General features: G+C 43.3%; 1 protein-coding gene across 1 annotated transcript in view; it reads left to right on the top strand.

Annotated features, from left to right (window-relative positions):
- Positions 1 to 23,707, top strand: part of LOC109920363 (cullin-9) — a 186,665-nt gene that overhangs the window by 90,454 nt on the left and 72,504 nt on the right. Inside the window, exons 13-18 of the mRNA XM_048596632.1 lie at positions 6,818 to 7,045; positions 11,391 to 11,520; positions 13,988 to 14,159; positions 16,595 to 16,700; positions 17,107 to 17,202; positions 17,395 to 17,570. Coding sequence (XP_048452589.1) covers positions 6,818 to 7,045; positions 11,391 to 11,520; positions 13,988 to 14,159; positions 16,595 to 16,700; positions 17,107 to 17,202; positions 17,395 to 17,570 — 908 coding nt within the window. The remainder of the gene's footprint in view (positions 1 to 6,817; positions 7,046 to 11,390; positions 11,521 to 13,987; positions 14,160 to 16,594; positions 16,701 to 17,106; positions 17,203 to 17,394; positions 17,571 to 23,707) is intronic.

Genomic DNA, 23,707 nt, shown 5'->3' with positions numbered 1-23,707 from the left:
CCACTGACTGGCCTGTAATTCCCTAGTTTTCCTTCTTTTTAAGAAAGGCAATAAAAAAAAACAGAATGGCATGGCAGTTTTCCCAAACTCCTGAAAGATTATAGTTAGAGCGTCAACAATGTGCTCCCCTACTTCCTTCAACACGCTTGGATAGACACAGTCACGTTTTGGGATTTGTCACTTTAAATTTTCTCATTACCCAGTTTTTATTGTGTTAATTTTATTTAGTCCCTGCCCCTGATCTACTAATTTACTTGGGTCTTCTGGCAAGCTATCCTCCTTTTCTACTGTAAATACCAAGGTAAAGTAATTACTCAACTTGTCTCCTATTTCCTTTATGATAGTGCTATCACTGAGGTTATTTTGCCCTGGTTTGCTTTTGAAGGAAGGTGTAATGCAGAGGTAGCGAGCTGTCTAAGAAAGTTAACAATTTGAGGCCTTGGGATTTCTTTTAAAAAGTTGGAACAGTGGAAGTAGCCTGGGTGGGGCTGGTTCTCAGACCAGGCTTTCTAGTTTTTATTTAGTTTTAAGGTTTACAGGTAATTCTCTTGTAACGTGATAGTTGTGTTCTTGTGTGACCTTGCACTACAGGAAATCACTGTAGAAAATGCGTTATAGGAAAATTGTGATAGAAAATGGCTATACCTGTAGAGCAGAAAGTTTGCGTTATCCAGTCGGCGTCCACTATTTGTCAATCACGTTACAGCCAATTTGTGTTAATGAAACGCATGTTATAGCAGGACTACCTGTAGTTTTAAGCAGAGCCTTTGGGGTCTTAAAAGAGTTTGAAGCTTCAGTGAATGTCTCCTAACTGCTACTTTCTCTAAATTTTCTTGATGTTTATACGTCCTGGATTGGAGAACGGCATGTGAAAATCTGTCTGAATTTGCCTTTTTGCCAAGGGGTGTGTTTATCAGATGTTACTGTATTGGATCAGTTAGTGATAAGTACTGTTTCAGAGATAGTAAGAACTGCAGATGCTGGATAATCTGAGATACCAAGCTGTAGAGCTGGATGAACACAGACCAAGCAGCATCAGAGGAGCAGGAAGGCTGACGTTCAGGTTCTAGACCCTTCTTCAGAAATGGGGGAGGGGAAGGGGGTTCTGAAATAAATAGGGAGAGAGGGGGAGGCAGATAGAAGATGGACAGAGGAGAAGACAGGTGGAGAGGAGACAGACAGGTCAAAGAGGCGGGATGGAGCCAGTAAAGGTGAGTGTAGGTGGGGAGGTAGGGAGGAGATAGGTCAGTCCAGGGAGGACGGACAGGTCAAGGGGGCGGGATGAGGTTAGTAGGTAGGAGATGGGGGTGGAGCTTGAGTTGGGAGGAGGGGATAGGTGGGAGGAAGGGCAGGTTAGGGAGGTGGGGACGAGCTGGGCTGGTTTTGGGATGCGGTTGGGGGAGGAGAGATTTTGAAGCTTGTGAAGTCCACAATGACACCATTGGGCTGCAGGGTTCCCAAGCGAAATATGAGGTACTGTTCCTGCAACCTTCGGGTGGCATCGTTGTGGCACTGCAGGAGGCCCAGAATGGACATGTCTGAGGAATGGGAGGGGGAATTGAAATGGTTCGCGATGGGAGGTGCAGTTGTTTAGTGCGAATCGAGCGTAGGTGTTCTGCAAAGCGGTCCCCAAGCCTCCGCTTGGTTTCCCCGATGTAGAGGAGGCCACAACGGGAGCAGCGGATACAGTATACCACATTGGCAGATGTGCAGGTGAACATCTACTTGATGTGGAAAGTCTTCTTGGGGCCTGGGGTGGGAGTGAGGTGGGAGGTGTAGGGGCAGGTGTATCACTTCCTGCGGTTGCAGGGAAAAGTGCCAGGTGTGGTGGGGCTGGAGGTGAGTGTGGAGCAGACAAAGAAGTCCCGGAGAGAGTGGTCCCTCCGGAAAGCAGATAAGGGTGGGGAGGAAAAAATGTCTTTGGTGGTGGGGTCGGATTGCAGATGGCGGAAGTGTCGGAAAATGATGCGTTGGATCCGGAGGTTGGTGGGGTGGTATGTGAGAACAAGGGGGATTCTGTTTTGGTTGTTATTGCGGGGAGGGGATGTGAGGGATGAGTTGCGGGAAATGCAGGAGACACGGTCGAGGGCGTTCTCAACCACTGAGGGGGGGGGATGTTGCAGTCCTTGGAAAAACGAGGACATCTGAGATGTACGGGAGTGGAATGCCTCATCCTGGGAGCAGATGCGGCAGAGGCGAAGGAATTGGGAATAGCGTATGGCATTTTTGCAGGAAGGTGGGTAGGAGGTGGTGTATTCTCGGTAGCTGTGGGAGTCGGTGGGCTTGAAATGGATATCGGTTTCCAGGTGGTTGCCAGAGATGGAAACAGAGGGGTCCAGGAAGGAGAGAGGTATCAGATGGTCCAGGTGAACTTAAGGTTGGGGTGGAAGGTGTTGGTGAAGTGGATGAACTGTTCAAGCTCCTCATGGGAGCACAAGGCAGCGCTGATACAGTCATCAGTGTAACGGAGGAAAAGGTAGGGTTTAAGGCTAGTGTAGCTACGGAAGAGGGATTGTTCCACGTAACCTACAAAGAGGCAGGCCTAGCTTGGGCCCATGTGGGTACCTGTGGCCACCCCCTTTGTCTGTAGGAATTGGGAGGAATTGAAAGAGAAGTTGTTGTGGGTGAGGACAAGTTCAGCTAAACGGATGAGGGCGTCATTGGAGACAGACTGGTCGAAGAAGTGGGAGGGCCTTTAGGCCATCTGCATGGGAATTGCAGGTGCATTCACCCTCAACAACTTCTTTTTCAATTCCGCCCACTTCCTACAGACAAAGTGGGTGGCCATGGGTACCCGCATCGGCCCAAGCTACACCTGCCTCTTTGTAGGTTATGTGGAACAATCCCTCTTCCGTAGCTACACTGGCCCTAAACCCCACCTCTTCCTCCGTTACATTGATGACTGTATCGGTGCTGCCTCATGCTCCCACAAGAAGCTCGAACAGTTCATCCACTTCACCAACACCTTCCACCCCAACCTTAAGTTCACCTGGACCATCTCTGATACCTCTCTCTCCTTCCTGGAATCTCTGTTTCCATCTTTGGCACCCACCTGGAAACCGATATCCATTTCAAGCCCACCGACTCCCATAGCTACCTAGAATACACCTCCTTCTACCCACCTTCCTGCAAAAATGCCATCCCCTATGCCTAATTCCTTCGCCTCCGCCGCACGTGCTCCCAGGGTGAGGCATTCCACTCCCGTGCATCTTAGATGTCCTCGTCCTCGTTTTTCAAGGACCGCAACTCCCCCCGCCCCCTCCACCTCAGTGGTCGAGAACACCCTTGGCCGTGTCTCCTGCATTTCCCGCATCTCATCCCTCACACCCCCTCCCCACAATAACCAAAACGAGATCCCCCTCATCCTCATGTACTACCCCACCAACCTCCGGATCCAACTTATCATCCTCCAACACTTCCGCCATCGGCAATCCGACCCCACTACCAAAGACATTTTTCCCTCCCCACCCTTATCTGCTTTCCAGAGGGACCACTTTCTCCGTGAATCCCTTGTCCGCTCCACGCTCACCTCCAGCCCCACCACACCCGGCACTTTTCCCTGCAACCGCAGGAAGTGCTACACCTGCTCCGACACTTCCCACCTCACCCCCATCCCAGGCCCCAAGAAGACTTTCCACATCAAGCAGATGTTCACCTGCACATCTGCTAACATGGTATTGTGTATCCGCTGTTCCCGATGTGGCCTCCTCTACATCGGGGAAACCAAGCGGAGGCTTGGGGACCGCTTTGCAGAACACCTAAGCTCGGTTCGCACTAAACAACTGCATCTCCCAGTCGCGAACCATTTCAATTCCCCCTCCCATTCCTCAAACGACATGTCCATCCTGGGCCTCCTGCAGTGCCACAACGATGCCACCCGAAGGTTGCAGGAACAGCACCTCATATTTTGCTTGGGAACCCTGCAGCCCAATGGTGTCAATGTGGACTTCACAAGCTTCAAAATCTCTCCTCCCCCAACCGCATCCCAAAACCAGCCCAGCTCGTCCCCGCCTCCCTAACCTGCCCTTCCTCCCACCTATCCCCTCCTCCCAACTCAAGCTCCACCCCCATTTCCTACCTACTAACCTCATCCCGCCCCCTTGACCTGTCCGTCCTCCCTGGACTGACCTATTTCCTCCCTCACTCCCCACCTCTCCTCACTTTTACTGGCTCCATCCCCCGCCTCTTTGACCTGTCTGTCTCCTCTCCACCTATTTTCTCCTCTATCCATCTTTTATCCGCCTCCCCTTCTCCCTATTTATTTCAGAACCCCCTTCCCCTCCCCAATACCTGAAGAAGGGTCTCGGCCCGAAACGTCTGCTTTCTTGCTCCTCTGATGCTGCTTGGCCTGCTGTTTTCATCCAGCTCTACACCTTGGTATATCAGTGAGAAGTACTGTATCTATTCGGTGAAGTTTTCCAATAGCTAAGTTAATCTAAATTACTCTTTCTTTTGTTTGAATTTTAAATACAGTGTTTAAATAAATTGTGTTTTGCTTAACATTGAGTAATTTGACCAGTCATATTGCATCTGGAACATGGCGCTTCACATCTACCTTTAAAATAAGAAAAAGTTAGGGTCCAGGGTACCTTCTTAACATGTGGACCAGACCATACCCCGTCAATATAACACTCCATACTCATTGACAATATCCCCACTTTCAGTTTTCACCACAGTTTTCTCTTTTATGTAACTATAAAATTTGTTCTTTTGATTTTTGTTGTCCCTTGCCAGTTCCTTTCATAATTCCTTTTAGTAGCTTTTATAAGCTGCTTTGAGGCCCTTTGCTGGTTTTTCTATCTTTCCCATTTAGCAGGATCTGTACTATTTTATGCATTTTTACAAGCCCTTTCTTTTGGTTTTAAGGTGTGTCTCAGCCCTTTAGTTGTCCATGGCTGTTTTCTTCAGTAAGGTAGAGCTTTCCCTTTGAAGGGCATAAACTAACTTTGTATTGTGTTAAATGTTTATTCAAACAGCCTACACTGTTGTCTCATCTCATTAAAGTCAGATTTATCTAAATCTCAAACTATAGCAGCTGATTCATGCTTTTAGCTTTCAAATGCTACATTGAATTTGGTACTGTTATGATGTAAATGTTCATGCACAATTAGGTTACTAACTATCTCTGGCTCATTACTTATTGTGAAATCCAATATCGCTTGTCCCCATGTTGCATACAGGGCATACTGCTGTAGGAAACTATCCTGGACGTACTTCAGGAATTCACTGCCTTTCTAATGGGTGCTTGTCCAACTCTCCCAATCTGTATTAAAGTTAAAATCTCCATTTATATTCCTCTGGTTTTGCTACACAACTGCCTAATTTCTTTATTAATATAGTCTCGTACTTCAGAGCTGGTACTGGAGGTCTATTGCAGTTTCCTGCCATAGGTTCACCACTGAATGCTTTGTCCCCATTATATCCTCTCTCATCGCTGAGAATTTTGTATCTGATCAGAAAGGCTTCTCCATTTCCTCTGCCATTTTCCATATCCATCTTGTAAACCTTATCTGTTGTTTTTAGTTCCCAATCCTGACCATTCTGCAGCCATGTCTCTCTAATGGCTGTTATATTATTATCTCCAATTTGAATTTGTGCCTGCAGTTCATTTAATTACTTCTTACGCTCTGTGCATTGAACATGGAACTTTTATTCGGGACATACACTCTAACTTGTCCCTCAAAACTGATGCTTTATAGACCTATTTTATTATGAACTCCTGCACCTCTTAGATTCTGTCTTATTAGAGGTAATTCAACACTAGTTGCACTGTTTTTAACTTAGCTGATTTAATTGTTCCTCTCCTCATCAGCATTCATTTAATTGGTAGTAAAGTTCCGTATTCTTCAGGTTGTTTTCATCAGCATGATAGCAGCATAATGTAGTTCTTTGTGATTGAATAAGTTTAGGAACTGGAAGAACCTATTGACTTTCTGCTGGTGGAATAATCACTGTTGTGTTTCCTGTTTGCTTCTCCATATAACTGCGTTTACTATACCCGATATTCAAAATATGCCCCTCAATCTTTTTCTATTCAAATGATAGAACTATAGTCCAGGTGGCTTGTGTTTGATGGTTTCTGCCTCTTACAAATATCAGCTGACAAATGCTTTTTCAAGACATCTGAACTTCGTAAGAAGTGACAGATGCTATAAAGGTGCCAACTTGAAAAGATATGTCAACAGCAATACTGTGTGCAAGTTTGCGTTTGATCGAATCCTATGCCACCATGGTAAAACTTTGCCCTCAATTGGTACATCGGATTTCTCAATTAGCTCCTTTTTACTCATGAAATTAATTTTGCTAACCACTGCAAACCTATGTTTACTGGTCAGTACGTCATTGGGATTTCTACAGTCCCACACGCTACATGACCTGCTTTGTATAGAGGGCTCCAGCCATCTGCTCACTGTCGTAGCCTGTGCCAAGATGGGATGCATCAAAATGATCTGTGTAATAATAGCTACTTTAATCAAATCCTAATACTGTCATATAAAGCCAAAACCTACTACTTTGTTGCCCTGAATGATGCACCATCTACCTCGCGTTACCCTGGAAAAGGAAGATGTCTGAATGTAGTTTTGTGCAACTTTTTTTTTCTCTCTTTATTCATTAACGGCATGAGTGTGTCGATGGCCAGGCAGCATTTATTTCCCATCCCTAATTGCCCAGAGGGCAGTTATGAGTCAGTCGCTTTGCTGTGGGTCTGGAGTCACATGTAGGCCAGACCAAGTAAGGATGGCAGTTTTCTTCGGGGAAATGTATTTGGATTGAATCAATTTTGTGATTGAAAAGCCTTTATTCTCTGTTCTTGCAGGTACTACAGGATTTCATTAGGTTTCTGCACAGGCTAGCAACGGTGAACAAGGATTATGCAGTTGTCATGTGTCGTCTTGGGTCAAAGGAAATTCTGTCAAAGGCACTGGACAAACACAGTTCTGCTTTACTGCTCGCTGGAGAGCTCAGAGATCTTGTCAGCGACTGTGAGAAATATGCAAGTCTTTACAAGAAAATGACCACCAGTATCCTGGCTGGATGTATACAGGTAATGAGGTTGTTCTCTGCTCTTTTCAATTGTTTCTGTCTGGCAATTCTTATTTTGGAATACACTTCCATGGGTGCTGTTGTCCCATCAGAACCTTATCTAGGTGAGTCGAGCCAGTTTGTTGATAAGCTGTATTTCTATATGGTAAAACAGGGTTAAGGAAAATCCCAAAGCCTTTTATTCATACCTAAGGAGCAAGAGGGTAACTAGAGAAAGGATTGGCCCATTCAAGGACAAAGGAGGGTAGTTATGTGAGGAGTCAGAAAATGAGAGAGATTCTTAATGAGTACTTTGCGTCGGTATTCACTGAGGAAAGGGACATGACAGATGTTGAGGTTAGGGATAGATATTTGACTACTCTAGGTCAAGTCAGCATAAGGAGTGGGGAAGTGTTGGGTATTCTAAAAGGCATTAGGGTGGACAAGTCCCCAGGTCCGAATGGGATCTATCCCAGGTTACTGAGGGACGCGAGAGAGGAAATAGCTGGGGCCTTAACAGATATCTTTGCAGCATCCTTGAGCACGGGTGAGGTCGCGGAGGACTGGAGAATTGCTAATGTTGTCCCCTTGTTTAAGAAGGGTAGCAAGGCTAATCCAGGAAATTATAGACCGGTGAGCCTGATGGGGAAGATACTGAGGGATAGGGTCTATTTACATTTGGAAGAAAAGGGGCTTAGTAGTGAATAGGCAGCATGGTTTTGTGCAGGGAAGGTCATGTCTTACTAACTTGATAGAATTCTTTGAGGAAGTGACAAAGTTGATAGATGAGGTAAGGGCTGTACATGTCATATACATGGACTTCAGTAAGGTGTTTGATAAGGTTCCCCATGGTAGGCTGATGGAGAAAGTGAAGTCGCATGGGGTCCAGGGTGTACTAGCTAGATGGATAGAGAACTGGCTGGGCAACAGGAGACAGAGTTATAGTGGAAGGGAGTTTCTCAAAAAGGAGAACTGTGACCAGTGGTGTTCCACAGGGATGTGTTAGGACCACTGTTGTTTGTGATAAACATAAATGATCTGGAGGAAAGTATAGATGGTCTGATTAGCAAGTTTGCAGATGACACTAAGATTGGTGGAGTAGCAGATAGTGAAGGGGACTGTCGGAGAATGCAGCAGAATATAGATAGGTTGGAGAGTTGGGCGGAGAAATGGCAGATGGAGTTCAATCCAGGCAAATGCGAGGTGATGCATTTTGGAAGATCCAATTCAAGAGCGAACTATGTGGTAAATCGAAAAGCCCTGGGGAAAATTGATGCACAGAGAGATCTGGGTATTCAGGTCCATTGTACCCTGAAGGTGGCAACGCAGGTCGATAGAATGGTTAAGAAGGCATACGGCATGCTTTCATTCATCGGACGGGGTATTGAGTACAAGAGTTGGCAGGTCATGTTACAGTTGTATAGGACTTTGGTTCGACCACATTTGGAATACTGCGTACAGTTCTGGTCGCCACATTACCAAAAGGATGTGGATGCTTTGCAGAGGAGGTTCACCAGGATGTTGTCTGGTATGGAGGGCGCTAGCTATGAAGAGAGGTTGAGTAGATTAGGATTATTTACATTAGAAAGACGGAGCTTCAGGGGGGACCTGACTGAGGCCTGCAAAATCATGAGAGGTATGGACAGGGTGGATAGCAAGAAGCTTTTTCCCCAGAGTGGGGGACTCAATTACTAGGGGTCATGATTTCAAGGTGATAGGGGAAAAGTTTAAGGGAAATATTAGTGGAAAGTTCTTTACGCAGAGGGTGGTGGGTGCCTGGAACGTGTTGCCAGCGGAGATGATAGAGGCGGGCACGATAGCGTCATTTAAGATGTATCTAGACAGATACATGAATGGGCAGGGCGCAGAGGGATACAGATCCTTGGAAAATAGGCAACAGGTTTAGATAGAGGATCTGGATCGGCGCAGGCTTGGAGGGCCAAAGGGCCTGTTCCTGTGTGCTGTAATTTTCTTTGTTCTTTGGTAAAGCTTTCATAGATTAGCCTGATATCTGTCCAGGGCCATCTCCAGATCAATGGCGAGTAGATCAAAATCAGAGAGGAAATTGAGATAACAAGGTGTAGAGCCAGATGAACACAACCGGCCAGGCAGCATCAGAGGAGCAGGAAAGCTGACGTTTCGGGTCTAGACCCTTCAGAAACTGGGGAGGAGAAGGGGATTCTGAAATAAGTAGGGAGAGAGGGAGAGGCGGATAGAAGATGGATAATGGAGAAGATAGGTGGAGAGGAGACAGACAGGTCAAAGAGGCAGGGTTGGAGCCTTTAAGGTGAGTGTAGGTGGGGAGTTAGGGAGGGGATAGGTCAGTCCAGGGAGGACGGACAGGTCAAGGGGGCGGGATGAGGCTGGTAGGTCGGAGATGGGGTTGGGGCTTGAGGTAGGAGGAGGGGATATGTGGGAGCAAGGGCAGGTTAGGGAGGCGGGGACAAGCTGGGCTGGTTTTGGGATGTGGTAGGGGGAGGGGAGATTTTGAAGCTTGCGCATCCCACATTGATACCATTGGGCTGCAGGGTTCCCAAGCAAAATATGAGCTGCTGTTCCTGCAACCTTCGGGTGGCATCGTTGTGGCACTGCAGGAGGCCCAGGATGGACATGTCGTCTGAGGAGTGGGAAGGGGAGTTGAAATGGTTCGTGACTGGGAGGTGCAGTTGTTTAGTGCGAACTGAGCGTAGGCGTTCCGCAAAGCGGTTCCCAAGCCTCCGCTTGGTTTCCCCGATGTAGAGGAGGCCACATTGGGAACAGCGGATACAGTATACCACATTAGCAAATGTGCAGGTGATAATCTGTTTGATGTGGAAGGTCGTCTTGGGGCCTGGGATGGGGGGTGAGGGGCGAGGTGTAGGGGCAGGTGTAGCACTTCCTGCGGTTGCAGGGAAAAGTGCTGGGGGTGGTGGGCCTGGTGGGGAGTGTGGAGTGGAAAAGGGAGTCACGGAGAAAGTGGTCCCTCCGGAAAGCAGATAAGGGTGGGGAGGGAAAAATGTCTTTGGTGGTGGGGTCAGATTGCAGATGGCGGAAGTGCCGGAGGATGATGCGTTTCCACAAAGCGGTCCCCAAGCCTCCGCTTGGTTTCCCCGATGTAGAGGAGGCCACATCGGATACAGTATACCACATTAGCAGATGTGCAGGTGAACATCTGTTTGATGTGGAAGATCTTCTTGGGGCCTGGGATGGGGGTGAGGGGGGAGGTGTAGGGGCAGGGAGGAAATTGCTGTCTTTTATTTTTTGCCCTTCTCTGTCTAAGACTCTTGGAAGTCTGCTCCCGTTTCATATTGACTGAGCTGAAGGAACTCGGCACAGTGCAGTGATTCAGCCTGGAAAAGTTTTGATGTCTATGTCTCTGTTTTGCATCTGGTGATGCAATAACTCATTAAGCCATCCACTGAGGAGTTGCATCATTTCAGTAGAGGATATGCATCCAGTACCTGAAAACTGAATCATAGAATTATAACTGTGCAGGGAGAGGCCATTTGGCCTATTGTGTCTGCACTGGGTCTGCAAGTAAGCTTTTAATTTAGTGCCATTCTCATGTCTTCTCCCTGTAACACTGTATGCTGTTCCTTTTCAAATATAAGTGTAACTACTTGAATACTTCAACTGTTAAAATGCTGGCAAAACATTTTTTCACGTTTACTTGAGACAAATGTGAGAATGTCAGCATGTTTGCCTCTTAAATGTCAACAGCATTCAAGTTCTGTATTATTAAGTAACTGAATTTAATAATGTGCATTCCATCAATGCCATTCCGCATGAACCCCTCAATGTGGACCTGTGGGCTACCACAGAAACCCAATTTTGTGTGTTTGATACATTTTTCTGGGTTACTGCCAGAATGAATATAGATGATCATTTATTATCATGAAAATGTTAGACTGAAAATGTAGGCTGAAATTCTTTTTTGCTGTGATGAGAGAAGCAAGAATATGCCCACTACCCCCTGCACCTGCCCCCAACCTCATTCTTTTTGGTTTTTGCCTTCCTTTCTCTAAGCAGAGTGATGACTCTGAATAATTTTCTTTTCCACTTCAGCCCAGACTGCTCAAAGCTGCCCTATGTAATTTACACAGAACGGGACTTGAAACTGAGTCTGTACACTTCAATGTTAAACTGCAGTGTGATTAGCTATTGAGTAGGTGTGATTAGCTTATGAGTAAAGGTGAAGTTGTAATGCCTGAAGACATTTTTCCCATTCTTTACTTCCGTCTAACTAAATGGAATTGGTTTTGAGAGATTGCTAGATATTGCAGAATGAGGTACAAGTTGCTTCTGGCAGCCTCTGATCGTTGGGATGAAGGGGATTTTCTCATTTTGCATTTTAAATACATGGTTTTTTTATATACTCCCATTTGCAGATGGTTTTGGGACAAATTGAGGAGCACAGACGCAGCCATCAACCAATCAATATCCCCTTCTTTGATGTATTCCTGAGGAACCTCTGTCAAGGTCTGTCCGAACGGCTCAATGATAACAGACTGAATCACGGCAAGTTTAAATTACATGTGGGGCTAAAAGAGAGCATCCCTTTTCTTTCTATCTTTTTTTTTTGAAGTAAAGATATTCTAATCCAGTTTTGCTTTCCTGCTTCTTTGACAGAAATGCGTATGGATAGTTAAACTTGTAGTTATGTCGCTTTCACGATCCGTGCACTTCCTGTGTTGAGTTTCATGAAACTGACCTCCTGATTGGATGGTTATTCTAATGAACACTGTCATTCAACAGATTAGCATGTAGTATGTGATGTCCATATTTGTAACTAACTGAATCCCTTTTTGTATTACTACTGTAGGTCTCGGCTTATCTGAGAGTCATCTTGGTTGTGTAGACTACTGAAAACACTTAGTTGTTGTAATGATCTTATTGTCTTGAAGGCATTAAACAAGCAAAAACAATTATTTGGCGTATCAGTCATTTAAAGTTTATCGCAAAAAAAGTTTAAGGCAACTGGACTCACTGACTTCCTTTAGAAAGAGGAAAGTCAGACATTAAATAATTGAGAAAAAATGTCATGCAGTTAAATAGATGAGCTGACGTGATCAATAGTAACTGGACAGTTATGAATTGCCATTGTTCATGCTATCTGTTTCAATGGAAAATGCGAGTAACAGTGCATTCATCACGAATGAGATGAAGCCAAAATTTAGTGTATTGCAGTTCATTTGGAAATGGAAGTTTATACACTACGGAAAAATAAAATCTAGGTGGAAGAAAAGTGGTGAGAATCTTTTATGCCTAGGCCAAATAATCATAGACTTCTGCTAAAGCATAAATTAGGAGATGATTAATCTGGGCAGGCCTTCAGCAGTACACCTATTCCTAATTTCCAGATTACAGCAAGGATATTTGAACATTTGCAAGCAGAGTAGAGGAGGGGAGTCAACCTGATACCTATCCTATGTCATCTGACCTGTGAAGAGAGGTTCAGGTATCTGAATAGTTTACCCTGGGGAACTAGTTAGAAAATGGAAAATGAGCAAATAAACTGTGTAGAGGATGGTCAGGATGTGGAATGTATGATATCAAGTGATAGGTAAATAGGCACGTTATTGAAGAGTGCATTGAATTGATGATTCACTGGGCAACAGAAGTGTTTATTACTGATACTTGTCAGGTGATTTACAAAGACCTATCTCTTGCAATACTTTTATTCTTAAAAGATGCTTAAATCCTTTAATGTTTTCTGTTTGTGTCGCACTTTGTTGGAATTTCAATGATGACCTTGATTGTGTGCATTTGCCTTGGGACACAGTAATATACATTGCTGGTTGCAGCTCTAGTCATGCAGCTATGCTGTTTGGAACTCAGCTCACCTGATCAATGGTAGTACTACTGACCCCCTCCTGGTGACGGGCATTAAAATCTTTTGTCTGTAGTACTTTCAGTGCCCTTGCTGCCCTCAGTGCTGCTTCCATTTGATGTTTAACATGATGAAGTACTGATTCTTCAGCGGAGGAAAAGCATCCAGTAATAATCAGCAGGAAGGTTCCTTGCCCATGTTTGACCTTTCTTGATAAGATTTTGTGGGGTCCAGAGTCCAACATGAGTGTTGAAGACTCCTCAGCTACTCCCTCCCAAATGTATAACACAGTGCTGTCTCTTCTGTTGGGTTTGCTGTGCTGTTGAGGTGGGACATAACCGGGGATGGTGGTTGCGATGCCTGGGATGTTAGTCATCCTCTCAGAATCATACTTTCTGGCTATATCAGACCTGTGGGACAGTTCTCCTCTCTTTGGCACAAGCTCCAATAAAGAAGTGGTTACAGGATTCAGGGTCTGCTTTGTTTACATGTCGTGCTATAAGATGGGTGGTTTTTCCCATCCTTTTGTCCTTTGACTTCTCAGTGGTGTTTGATAAAACTGAATATCTTGTCAGGTTTTTTTAAAAGTGCCTTTAATAGTCAAGTTCTTTGCTGTGAGTTTGGAGTCACATGTAAGCCAGACCAGGTAAGGATTTCCTTAAAGGATATTAGTGAACCAGGTGGGTTTTACGACAGTCTGGATGTAGCAAGCATTTGAACTGTGTTCACCTGAATGTGAAATGCCCAGTAAAAGTGAAGTAAAACCCCAGTATATTACTATGTGTAGTGCATATTGGCTTCAATGTGAGCAGTGTTGTGGAGGATTGATGTCAATATATTTAATCCGAACGACAGCTGATAATTATATTTGGGGAATATTTATTTTCAGAATGCCTAGTGACAAGTGGTGAGTTGGAGGAGGTGGTTGAGTCTTGGGATTTTGGTGACATTTATGGCTATTTAAATGACACTGATTTAATCTAGGAAGTATCCAAAACCACTTGATGAAGTCAACAGTCTCTTATTCTGTTTTTTTTTTCTGCTGACTTTGAAGTAGTTTGTTCAAACCTAATGCATTTGAAACCTGCTGAAATATTGCTTAGATTGATTCCCTGGCTGGTGGTTACTATTCCTTTCTTATTCTTCTTTGTATAGGTTCCAGTGTGGAGTTGAAAGAGGACAAGTGTTGGGAGAAAGTGGAGGTCTCCTCCAATCATCACAGAGCAAACAAGCTAACTGACAAGAACTCTAAAACATACTGGGAATCAAATGGCAGCACAGGATCCCATTACATTAATATTTACATGCACAAAGGGGTAGTTATCAGGTAAGTGTTGAGGGCTTGGGTTTTATCACTAGGCTTTCCGCACTGCACAATGACACAGTAGTGCTTTGAAATAGACTTAATTATGTGTAGAGCTGCTGAGAACACCCTAACAACCACTGACTTGGCTGGATTCCTTGAATTCACTGTGTAGTGATTATGTAGACCTGCAATCCTGTTAATCTGAATGAACACTTCATGTAGAGCATATGAGCTAGGAGCAGGAATCCCTGACAAACTGTTATTGAAAAATATTTTCAATAAATCTGTTTGGATATGTTATCATGTGCTTCCAAGACAGGTGGGACTTGAACCAGGACCTTCTAGTCAGAGATGGTCACCTATTACCTTGGAATTGAGGATGACTTCTGCCAGATTAGATGAGTATTCATGTGACTGAGGAACCCAATCTAGGACGCACGTTATTCTGCAGTGAGGCTGCGTTATGTGGGGAAAATGGGATTAAGATCCCTGGATTGGCTTCTTTGTCCTTCCTCTGCTGCCGCTGCTCCCCTTTGCAATTGAGTTGTTGAGCTTTGATGGAGTGAGCTGTCGGCAGCTTGCTCTGCTCAGTTACTGGTCAATGCCTCTGCGATTTAGGACAATCTGGACCTTTGACCTTTGCCTTTGGCTGCCCTTTGAGAGTTGGCCAGTGTACAGCTGGGGAAGAAAACCTGTCAGGAGTGGCTTTCAGGCATCCAATGCTTTGGCCTGCCAGCAAAGTTGGTTATTCAGGAGCAGGGGCTTCAATGTTGGTTGATGCAGATTCATGGAGGTTGCTCGTGTTGTTCCAGCAATCCTCCCTTTTGGCTGCCAGGATTTGACGTAGGCATCATTGATGGAAGCCTTCAAGGGATCCTGCCACTGTTCCATAAGATCTCCCCTAGTACTGAGTCAGCCTGTTTGACAGGAAATGGTACACCTCTGAGCAAGGTGAGATCTGAGCCTAGACCTTCTAGCCCAGAGGAAGGACACTACTAGAGAGCAACGAGACCCTGTGGATAAGCCCCAAAGCCTCATTACTGGCCACATAAGTTCCGGTTAACTTTGTAAGGCTCTTGTGCAATGGTAAGGAACCTGGATTTTAGGGACAAAAGTTCCACCTATCCAAGAGGGTCTCAACATCTTTGAACAGGTTGATTTTTAAAAAAAATAATGGGCTTGTGGTGCCTGTCTCTCAGCCACAAGATCACACTCGTCTGGAGGTGTGTCAAAACATGTCTGAACAAGTTGATTAATTTTTTTTTTAATTCCAGGTTCCCTGAGGAATTATAGGAAACACCATAATGCCATTTTCCTTATTTTCATGCGGTTGCCTGCATGCTAGCTTTCTTAACTTTGTGTTGTGTGGAGGGGTCATGTTGAACTCCGTGTTAACTGTTTCTCTCTCCACGGATACTGCTGGATGTGCTGAGTTTCTGTATCGCTTAGTTTTTATTTCAGATCTCCAGCATCTGCAACCATACCCCTTCAGGTGTAAATGAGCCTTTTGGTCCCTGATCAACCTTATTCCTCCTCTTACTGTCATTCGGTATTTATATACCCATGGAAGATTTTTGGATTGCATTTATGTTAGCATTCACTCACTTCTCATACACTTTCTTTGTTGCTTTTTTTTATTTGCTCTCCTAAATGTTTTATTTTCAGACTCATCCTCACTTCTAATCTGCCTGACATCTAGAACATAGAACATAGAACATTACAGCGCAGTACAGGCCCTTCGGCCCTCGATGTTGCACCGACCTGTGAAACCAATCTGAAGCCCATCTAACCTAAACTATTCCATTATCATCCATATGTTTATCCAATGACCATCTGTCACACATGCCCCTTTCTTTGCATCATCTTGCCCTCCTAAGTCTTGAAACCTAACAGAGCCCACAAAAATGAAGTTGATCTATTATTTCAAGTTGAACGAAGTATATCTTTTTTAGAGAAGTACGCTCCTGTATTGTTAGAACAAGCACAGAGGCTTTTCACTGTCATTCCAGAGACACGATATTGAAATGTTAGAAAACCTTTGCATTGGAAAAATCATACCTTTTCCACTTGCAAGGCTATAGATACCATATTGGAGGTAAATGTGAAAATTTATATAATGAGATTTCTATTCATTTGGTTAATGTAACTTTCAATGCATTTTAAATTGGTGCAAACCACGAACCATTTCTAAAACTTGCAATACATAATCATTTTCTCTGGGATAAGATTCCTGAAGCCATCCAAATCATCCATGTCACTTAATGGGCTTGGAAGATTACGAAAAGAGAACAAGAAAGGTTAATGTTCCCCCAAATGATGTGTAGTTGAAATCCATATGGTGCTACCTACTAGAGTTGTTGAATGCTTTTGCAAAGATTAATAACTTCATAATTGGTTTAAGAACATGTATATTGCCTGCAGTTTACTGATGAGCAGTCTTTGACCTTGTGTTACAGACAGTTGACCTTGGTGGTTGCGAGTGAAGACTCTAGTTATATGCCGGCTCGTGTGGTGGTGATGGGCGGAGATGATCCCAGTAATATCAATACAGAACTAAATACAGTGAGTTACTAAGAGGAGCACCTTTCAGCCAGTGTGACAAATGCAAATAAATCTGGGGAGCATATTGTTGCAGCTTCCAGTGCAAAGCACCTTTCATATTTTGTTCAATGATCACTTTGATTCTTATCTTCTATGGATTCTTGTTAACTTGTAAGTGTCTGGTTCTTATGTTCCATTGATGCATTGGCACAAATCCCTAAATTCTGATAAAACAGCTGTTGAAAGGATAGGAGAATCCATCACTGTACTTCAAAATATTTCCTTCTCTGTGAAGTACTGAATGAATGTTTTCTGAGAGCTGATGAGTCTTTTTAACAATTAGCATTTGGTTGTCTACAGTTGTACATTGAAGAATTGCCTCTGTCATGACAGACCTCCCATTTGTTGACCCTGTCTTTATTTGCAGGTGAATGTGGCACCCACTGCCAGCCGTGTTTTACTGCTGGAAAATATGACCCGTTACTGGGCAATTATCCAAATTCGGATCAAGCGATGCCAGCAGGTAGATCCTTTGATTATATTGCAATGTATTATATGTGTTATTATCGATGAAGTAGTAATGAAGCATTTGCTTCATGTATTCTCCAATTTCTTTCTTTACTGAGGTTCACACTTACTGTGCAGTAATGTTATTTGAGTAGAGGAGCTGCAGCTGAGCTGCTATATCTCGTTAATCAATATTTCCTTAAATCAGGGAGGGATTGATACTCGTGTTCATGGATTTGAAGTTCTGGGACCAAAGCCAACCTTCTGGCCAGTTTTCAAAGAGCAGCTATGCTGTCGGACTTACCTCTTCTACACGACAAAGGCCCACACGTGGTGCCAGGAGATTCAGGAGGACAAGATGCAGCTGCTGCAGCTTTTCAATAAGTAAGTTACGCAGAGGGTATTGCACCATAAAACGTTAGCTGTTTGGAATCCATTCTTGGATGGTGGATTCATGCTAGACTGACAACACCACGCACTATTTTAAAATGCAAATAAGGGCTCATGGCATTGGGAGTAATTAAGTAGTCAGAGGATTGGTTAATGAACAAGAAACAGATAATTGGATATATAATGCATTTTCAGTTTGGCAGTTGGTAAATTAAATGCTGCAGAAATCAGTGCTGGAACCCCAGGAATTTCCAATTTATATTAATGAGTTAGGGAGGCCGAGAATAAAGTATCCAACTCCACCCCCACCAATCCTGATCTCTCCCCTTCCATACCATTCCACTTAGGCTGCACCCCCTGCCCTGAAGTCTGAGTATACATGATTCAAAGGTGTCAGCAAGCCCAGCCTTTGGGAAGGGCAACTGTGAAAATAGCACAGATGCTACAGCGAGATGGGTAGAATTGCTAGGTAACTAGGTGACAGCTAAATATGAATGTTGAGAAATGTGAAGTTATTCACTTTGGTAAAAAGAATAGAAAATAGAATATATTTTAAAAGGTGAGAAGCTTTTAATGTGGATATTCAGGTCAACCTGAGTAAACGCCTACAAGGGACACAAAGATCGTAAGGGCATTGCAAAGGCAATTAGGAAACCAAGTAAGGTCTTGGCCTTTGCAAAGGGCTTGAAGGACAGGATATGGAGATCTTGCTACAGTTGTACAAAACTTTGGTGATCCAAAATTTTATTAGTTGTGTATTCCTGTTATTGGAAACAATTTTGAGACAGCATAAGCCATCATTTAGGATTATTCAAGGATAATTAGTTCAGGGAAGATTGTCTTACTACCATGATTGAAATTTGAGAGAAAGTAATAAGGAGGATTTGAGTGGATTGTAGTTGATGGTTATTGTAGATAGAATTTTGCAAGGCCTTTAACAAAGTCTTGCATAGACTGGCTTAGAAAGGAATAAAAATCCATGGGATCTTGGAAATGTAGCGCACAGAATACAAAATTGACTCAGCAGGATACAAAGGGTATTTTGTGACCACGAGGCCCTGCTTATATTAACGATTGAGAAATAAATTTGTGGGTATGATGCCAGAATTGGTCTTGTAGTGGTTAGTGAGGAGGGTATACATCATTTGGAAATTCCTGTCCAAACCACACATCCTGACTTGGAAATATCTCATCATTCCTCTCCTATTGATGTCAGAATCCTGGAACACTCTAGCTAGCAGCACTATGCGTGTCCCTATACGTCAAGGAATTCAGTGGTTCAAGTAGAAAGCTCACCATCTCCAGGGCAAATAGGCATAGGCCATTAATGCTGGCCTAGCCAGTGACACACATCCCATGAACTTTTAGACTCTTCACTCTGAGGTAACTTGGTTAGAATTGTTAAAAATATTTTCTCCCTTTCTCAGGAGCATCTGCTTTTACATATCTAGCTTCAGCTATAAAGCCTCAGAATTGCCCACACATTAACTAAGAATGACCTTTCTTTTACCAAATAATGGGGCTTTCCCATAATCCAAAAGAAAGATATCAATCCCATGCCTTTCAACTAGAGCTCAATGCACAACCGTTTGCTAGGAAAATTCTCCCAATGGAAACAAAATCCAAATACTCTCCAGGAAGTCTTTCTCTCTGTCTTTTAAAAGAAGTCACCATAATAACAGAAAACAGAGGGTTCTGCTATAACGCGTGAATTGGCTGTAACACGACTGAAGATCAGGGAAACGCTATTTCTAAAACGTGAACTTATGTTGGCTATAATGCAATTCCATCGAGTAGGCACCTTGCTGTCAGGAGCCCTTTGCTGATGATACCTGCAGTGTACTTGTATAATGCTGTGATTCTGAGAGTCTCGGAGAAATTCTCCCTGCTAGCCTTCACTGAAACTGAAAAGTAAGAAGCCAGCAGGTCTGTTATCAGGCAAAGTAGGGTGTAGGGGACCTGGCTACAACATGAGGCCCCAGCAGCCTATTTAAGTAATTAGTTAGATTATGGTTGACTTAGGTTTCAACTTGATCTTCCCACCTTTGCTCCATATCCCTCAATACCTTTGTCATGTGATAAGATCACTGAAGGAGTCTGAGTTGCTGTGGCACCATACACGTATGTATACGTCGCAGTCTGGAACTGTGGATAGTGGTGGTAGAGTCTCCAGTGTTCTTTTAGTCACACAGTTGACCAGGAATCTCTCCCAGTCTTAGTGTGCTACTGGCAGTGTTGGAAGAATTTGCCGATTGAGTTTTGATCTTTTTTGTCACATTGTGAACGCCCCTTCCCTGGCCATTGAGGTCTGAGCCAGAACTTGAATCAAGATCCAAGTTCTGGATATTTTATTTCAGAGGGAGAGGCCTTATTGTTGTAGTAAAGTAAGTAAACTAATAATTATGTTGTAAGACATGGGAGCAAGTCAGTTGCTGATGCTGACAGTTTAGAAGAGTTAGCGGTGAGTTGATTGAAGCATTGGAGATCATGAAGTTTCTTGATAGGTAGAGGATGTTTTTTTCTTTTGGGAGAATCTGGAACTAGGAGTCACTTAGTGTTCTTTCTAACTTTTTTTCTACATGGGCCTCCAAAGTCAATGCTGTGATGCACATTGGCACGCTGATTGCCTTGCGCGGAACGTCAGCGACTGCACACACAGCTCTTTAAAAATCAGAGGTCACCTGTTTAAAACAGGTGAGGTGAAGCTTTTCCCCTGAGGGTCGTGAGTCTTTGGAACTCTCCTGCTGAAAAGGTGTTGAAGTAGGGTTCTTAAATCAAAAGGGAGTTTTTCTAATTTTTGCTATTGTCAAGCCAGCTTCTTTTTATTTACTTATTTTTTATTCATTAATGGGATGAGGGTGTCACTGGCTAGGCCAGCACTTATTGCCCATCTCTAATTTCCCAAAGGGCAGTTATTTGATAACAAGAACTTAGTTGTTGCTCATGCAAACATTTGAAAGGAATGTAGCATTATTGAAGCCTGAAGGAACGTTGTGAGTTAAGCTCTTGATTTTTTTTAAAGAAAAGTAAAAGCATTAGTTAGATCAAGATAAGCCTCAAAGATTGGATGAAAATACCACAGTGAAGTTGAGTTTATAAGAAAGTTATCTAAGGTTTAAAAGAGACCCTGATTAATTGGGTCGGTGGTTGAAGAGTGGCAGATGGAGTTTAATTTGGATAAATGTGATTTATTGCATTTTGATAAATGTGATTTATTGCATTTTGGTAACTCGAACAAGGGCAGGACTTATCCAGTTAATGTTCAGGCCCTGGATAGAGCTATCATACAGAGAGACCTAGGGGTTCAAGGACATAGTTCTTTGAAAGTTGCTTCACAGGTGGGCAGGTGTTAAGGTGTTTAGCATGCTTGCCTTTGTTGAGTATGAGAGTTGGGACATCGTGTTGAGGTTCTACAGGACGTAAATAGACCACTTTTGAAGCACTGTGTGCAGAAGGATATTTAAACGGAGAGGGTTCAGAAAAGATCTACAAGGATGTTGATGGGACTGAAGGGTTTGAGTTATGGAGGGACAGGTTGGATAGGCTGGGACTATCTTCGCTGGCACATAGGAATTTGATGGGTGACCTTTTAGAGGTTGAAAAAAAATCATAAGGGAAATAGATAAGGTGAATAGTTTTAAAAAAAACTTTTCCCTAGAGTGAGTGAGTTCAAAAATATTTTTATTCATTCGTGGGATGAAGGCATCGCTGGTTATGCCAGCATTTATTGCCCATCTCTAATTGCCTATCATGCAATTACAAGTCAACCACATTGCTAGAGGACGTAATTTTAAGGTGAGAATAAAACATTTAAAAGGGACCTGAGCAGCAACTTTTTCACACAGAGGGTGGTTCGTATGTGGAATGAATTGCCAGAGGAAGTGGTAGATGCAGGTCCAGTTACAATGTTTAAAAGACATCTGGACAGGTACATGAATAGGAAAGGTTTAAAGAGATATGGGCCAAACGTAGGCAAGGACTAGTTAGACCGAAGGATCTGTTTCCACCCTGTATGATAATGACAACTTCCCCATTATATGGAAACACCGATTTCATTATTTAATTTTCTCCACTGGACAAGATTCTACGGACCAATCAAAATATTGTTTTTCAGTTGGTGTGCAATCATCTTTTTTCCAAATTCTTTGAAGATTTTCACCTCTTCTACATAGCTTCATTAAAAGGGTATTGTTGCGAACTTGTGTAGAGTACTCATGAAATAGAAGACAGAATGTTAGAATTTGTTTGTAAAAACGAAAGGGGGAAGAGTGTGTGGTCCCTTTAAGAGGGTACTATGCTTTTCTAAGCTTGAAGATCAAAAAGACTGCAAGCAGTTGCAGATGCGCAAATAGTTTTGAAATTGAAGCATGTGTATCAATTGGCTGTGTGGTTGGCAAACTAGGCTTGTTTTGATGTTAAGGCAACCAGCTTGAATATCAGCCAATTAATTCAATTGGCCCTAGATACCAAAACCTAATTAAATTTCAGTCTGATGGTGTATTCAACCTAGGACCAATCCTATTATAAGAAAATTGACAGGTCATCAAGGGTATATAAGAAGAGGGTTTATGACAATCAATGTAAGAGTGAACTGCTATCGGAGAGCAAAACTCTGGCTTTCACAGAAATCTTAAAGCTCTCTAAGCACCATCTAGAAGGTACTGTGGTACTCTTAGCTAATATTCCTGACACGTGGGTTCGATGAAAAAGGAGTTCTTAACTGAAGAATAGTGGAAAAGGCGTGGAACATTCTGGAAGATGCATCCTGCCTCTAGTTTTGAGAGCCTAAGTTTTAATTTATTTTTCTTATTACTTTGGTTTATATAAGTGGGACTTCTATTTATTAGAACAGCACGTCATTAGAATTTTGTTCAGTTCAGGAATAGTTAGTAGCTAAGGGGGAATTGTTTGGTTTGTTAGTAGGTCTGTTAATTTGTTCACTGTTAAATAAATTGTTACTTGTTGCTTATAAAGTGAGTATCAGGGATTTCTTTCATTTAACCTCTCCTTTATAACCGATTGAGAAGTGATAGGCAGGTTATCCTATTTTACCCACTTCCTTTAGCAGATCACGAGGCAAGGCAAGGGGAGCTTCTCTGGGTGTGTCGGTTTTAATTATCAGAGGGGTTTGACATATCCCCCATAACAGATTGGGAGCTCGAGTCCGGGATCTGGCTGGTTTGTGTACAAGATCTGAATGGATTTGGACAGATTTGAGCAGATTTGGGGTGCGAAAGGCCGTAGCAGATTTAGACAGGCTTTGGAATTAGTCTCCTAGATCTTTAAATAAAACTTAGGTGAGAAGTGGAAAATCTGTTTAATTTAGGTTACTTGTCGACTGGGACAACACCAAAATTTTGGGACAAGCTAAGCAGAGACAGGCACAGGAATTCCGAGAAGCCTGGCACTCCACAAAGCATGCTATTAATAAACCCACACAACCCGACCCCATGTACGCTCCACTACAAAGGAAAAACCGAAAGTGAGGCAATCCAGCTCAACGGACTCCAGAGTTTAAAAACACACCACTTCGTCGGAGGCTGCACTGAGGATGTTACCCAGCATAGTAGCGAAACGTCTGCGGAACAACAAACCAGCTTGGCGAGCCAACCAACTTCAACACCCACAACCTGAGCTACAAATCTACTCCAAAACCTTAGGCTCTTAACATTGCTTAAGAGGTTCTGAGGTATGAGGATGCTTCCCAAATTTGCTGGGAAAGTTTAGAAGGACAGAGGAAAGATGTATGTTTAGACGTAACATACAGGTTAGATTTGGGTTTAATTAGGGACAAGAGGAAAGCTGAGATTGTAATGGAGCTCGCTAAGCATTTAGGTATACCAGAGAAACAGTCAAGTGCAGCGGACTTGGAAAAAATTTAAATTGCAAAGGAGACAACTGGAGTTAGAGAATGAAAGTAAGGAGAGATAGTTTGAACTACAGTTAAAAGCAGAAGAGAAAGAATGGGAAAGAAGATTCCTAGCTAGGAGAAAAGAGGGAAAAAATATGCGAGTTGCAAAGATGAAGTTGGAACTTGAAACAAAAAGACTTCAAATGACCTAGGTAAAAGTACCAGATAGAAGTGATGATGAGCAAACTCATTGTAGCCAACAGTCTGGTTAGGATATTTA

This window comes from Rhincodon typus, chromosome 5 (genome assembly GCF_021869965.1).
Source record: "Rhincodon typus isolate 14 chromosome 5, sRhiTyp1.1, whole genome shotgun sequence".
In the NCBI taxonomy this organism is placed as follows: Eukaryota; Metazoa; Chordata; class Chondrichthyes; order Orectolobiformes; family Rhincodontidae; genus Rhincodon; species Rhincodon typus.
Note: the sequence above shows the minus strand (reverse complement) of the source record. Positions and strands in the feature narration are given on the sequence as shown.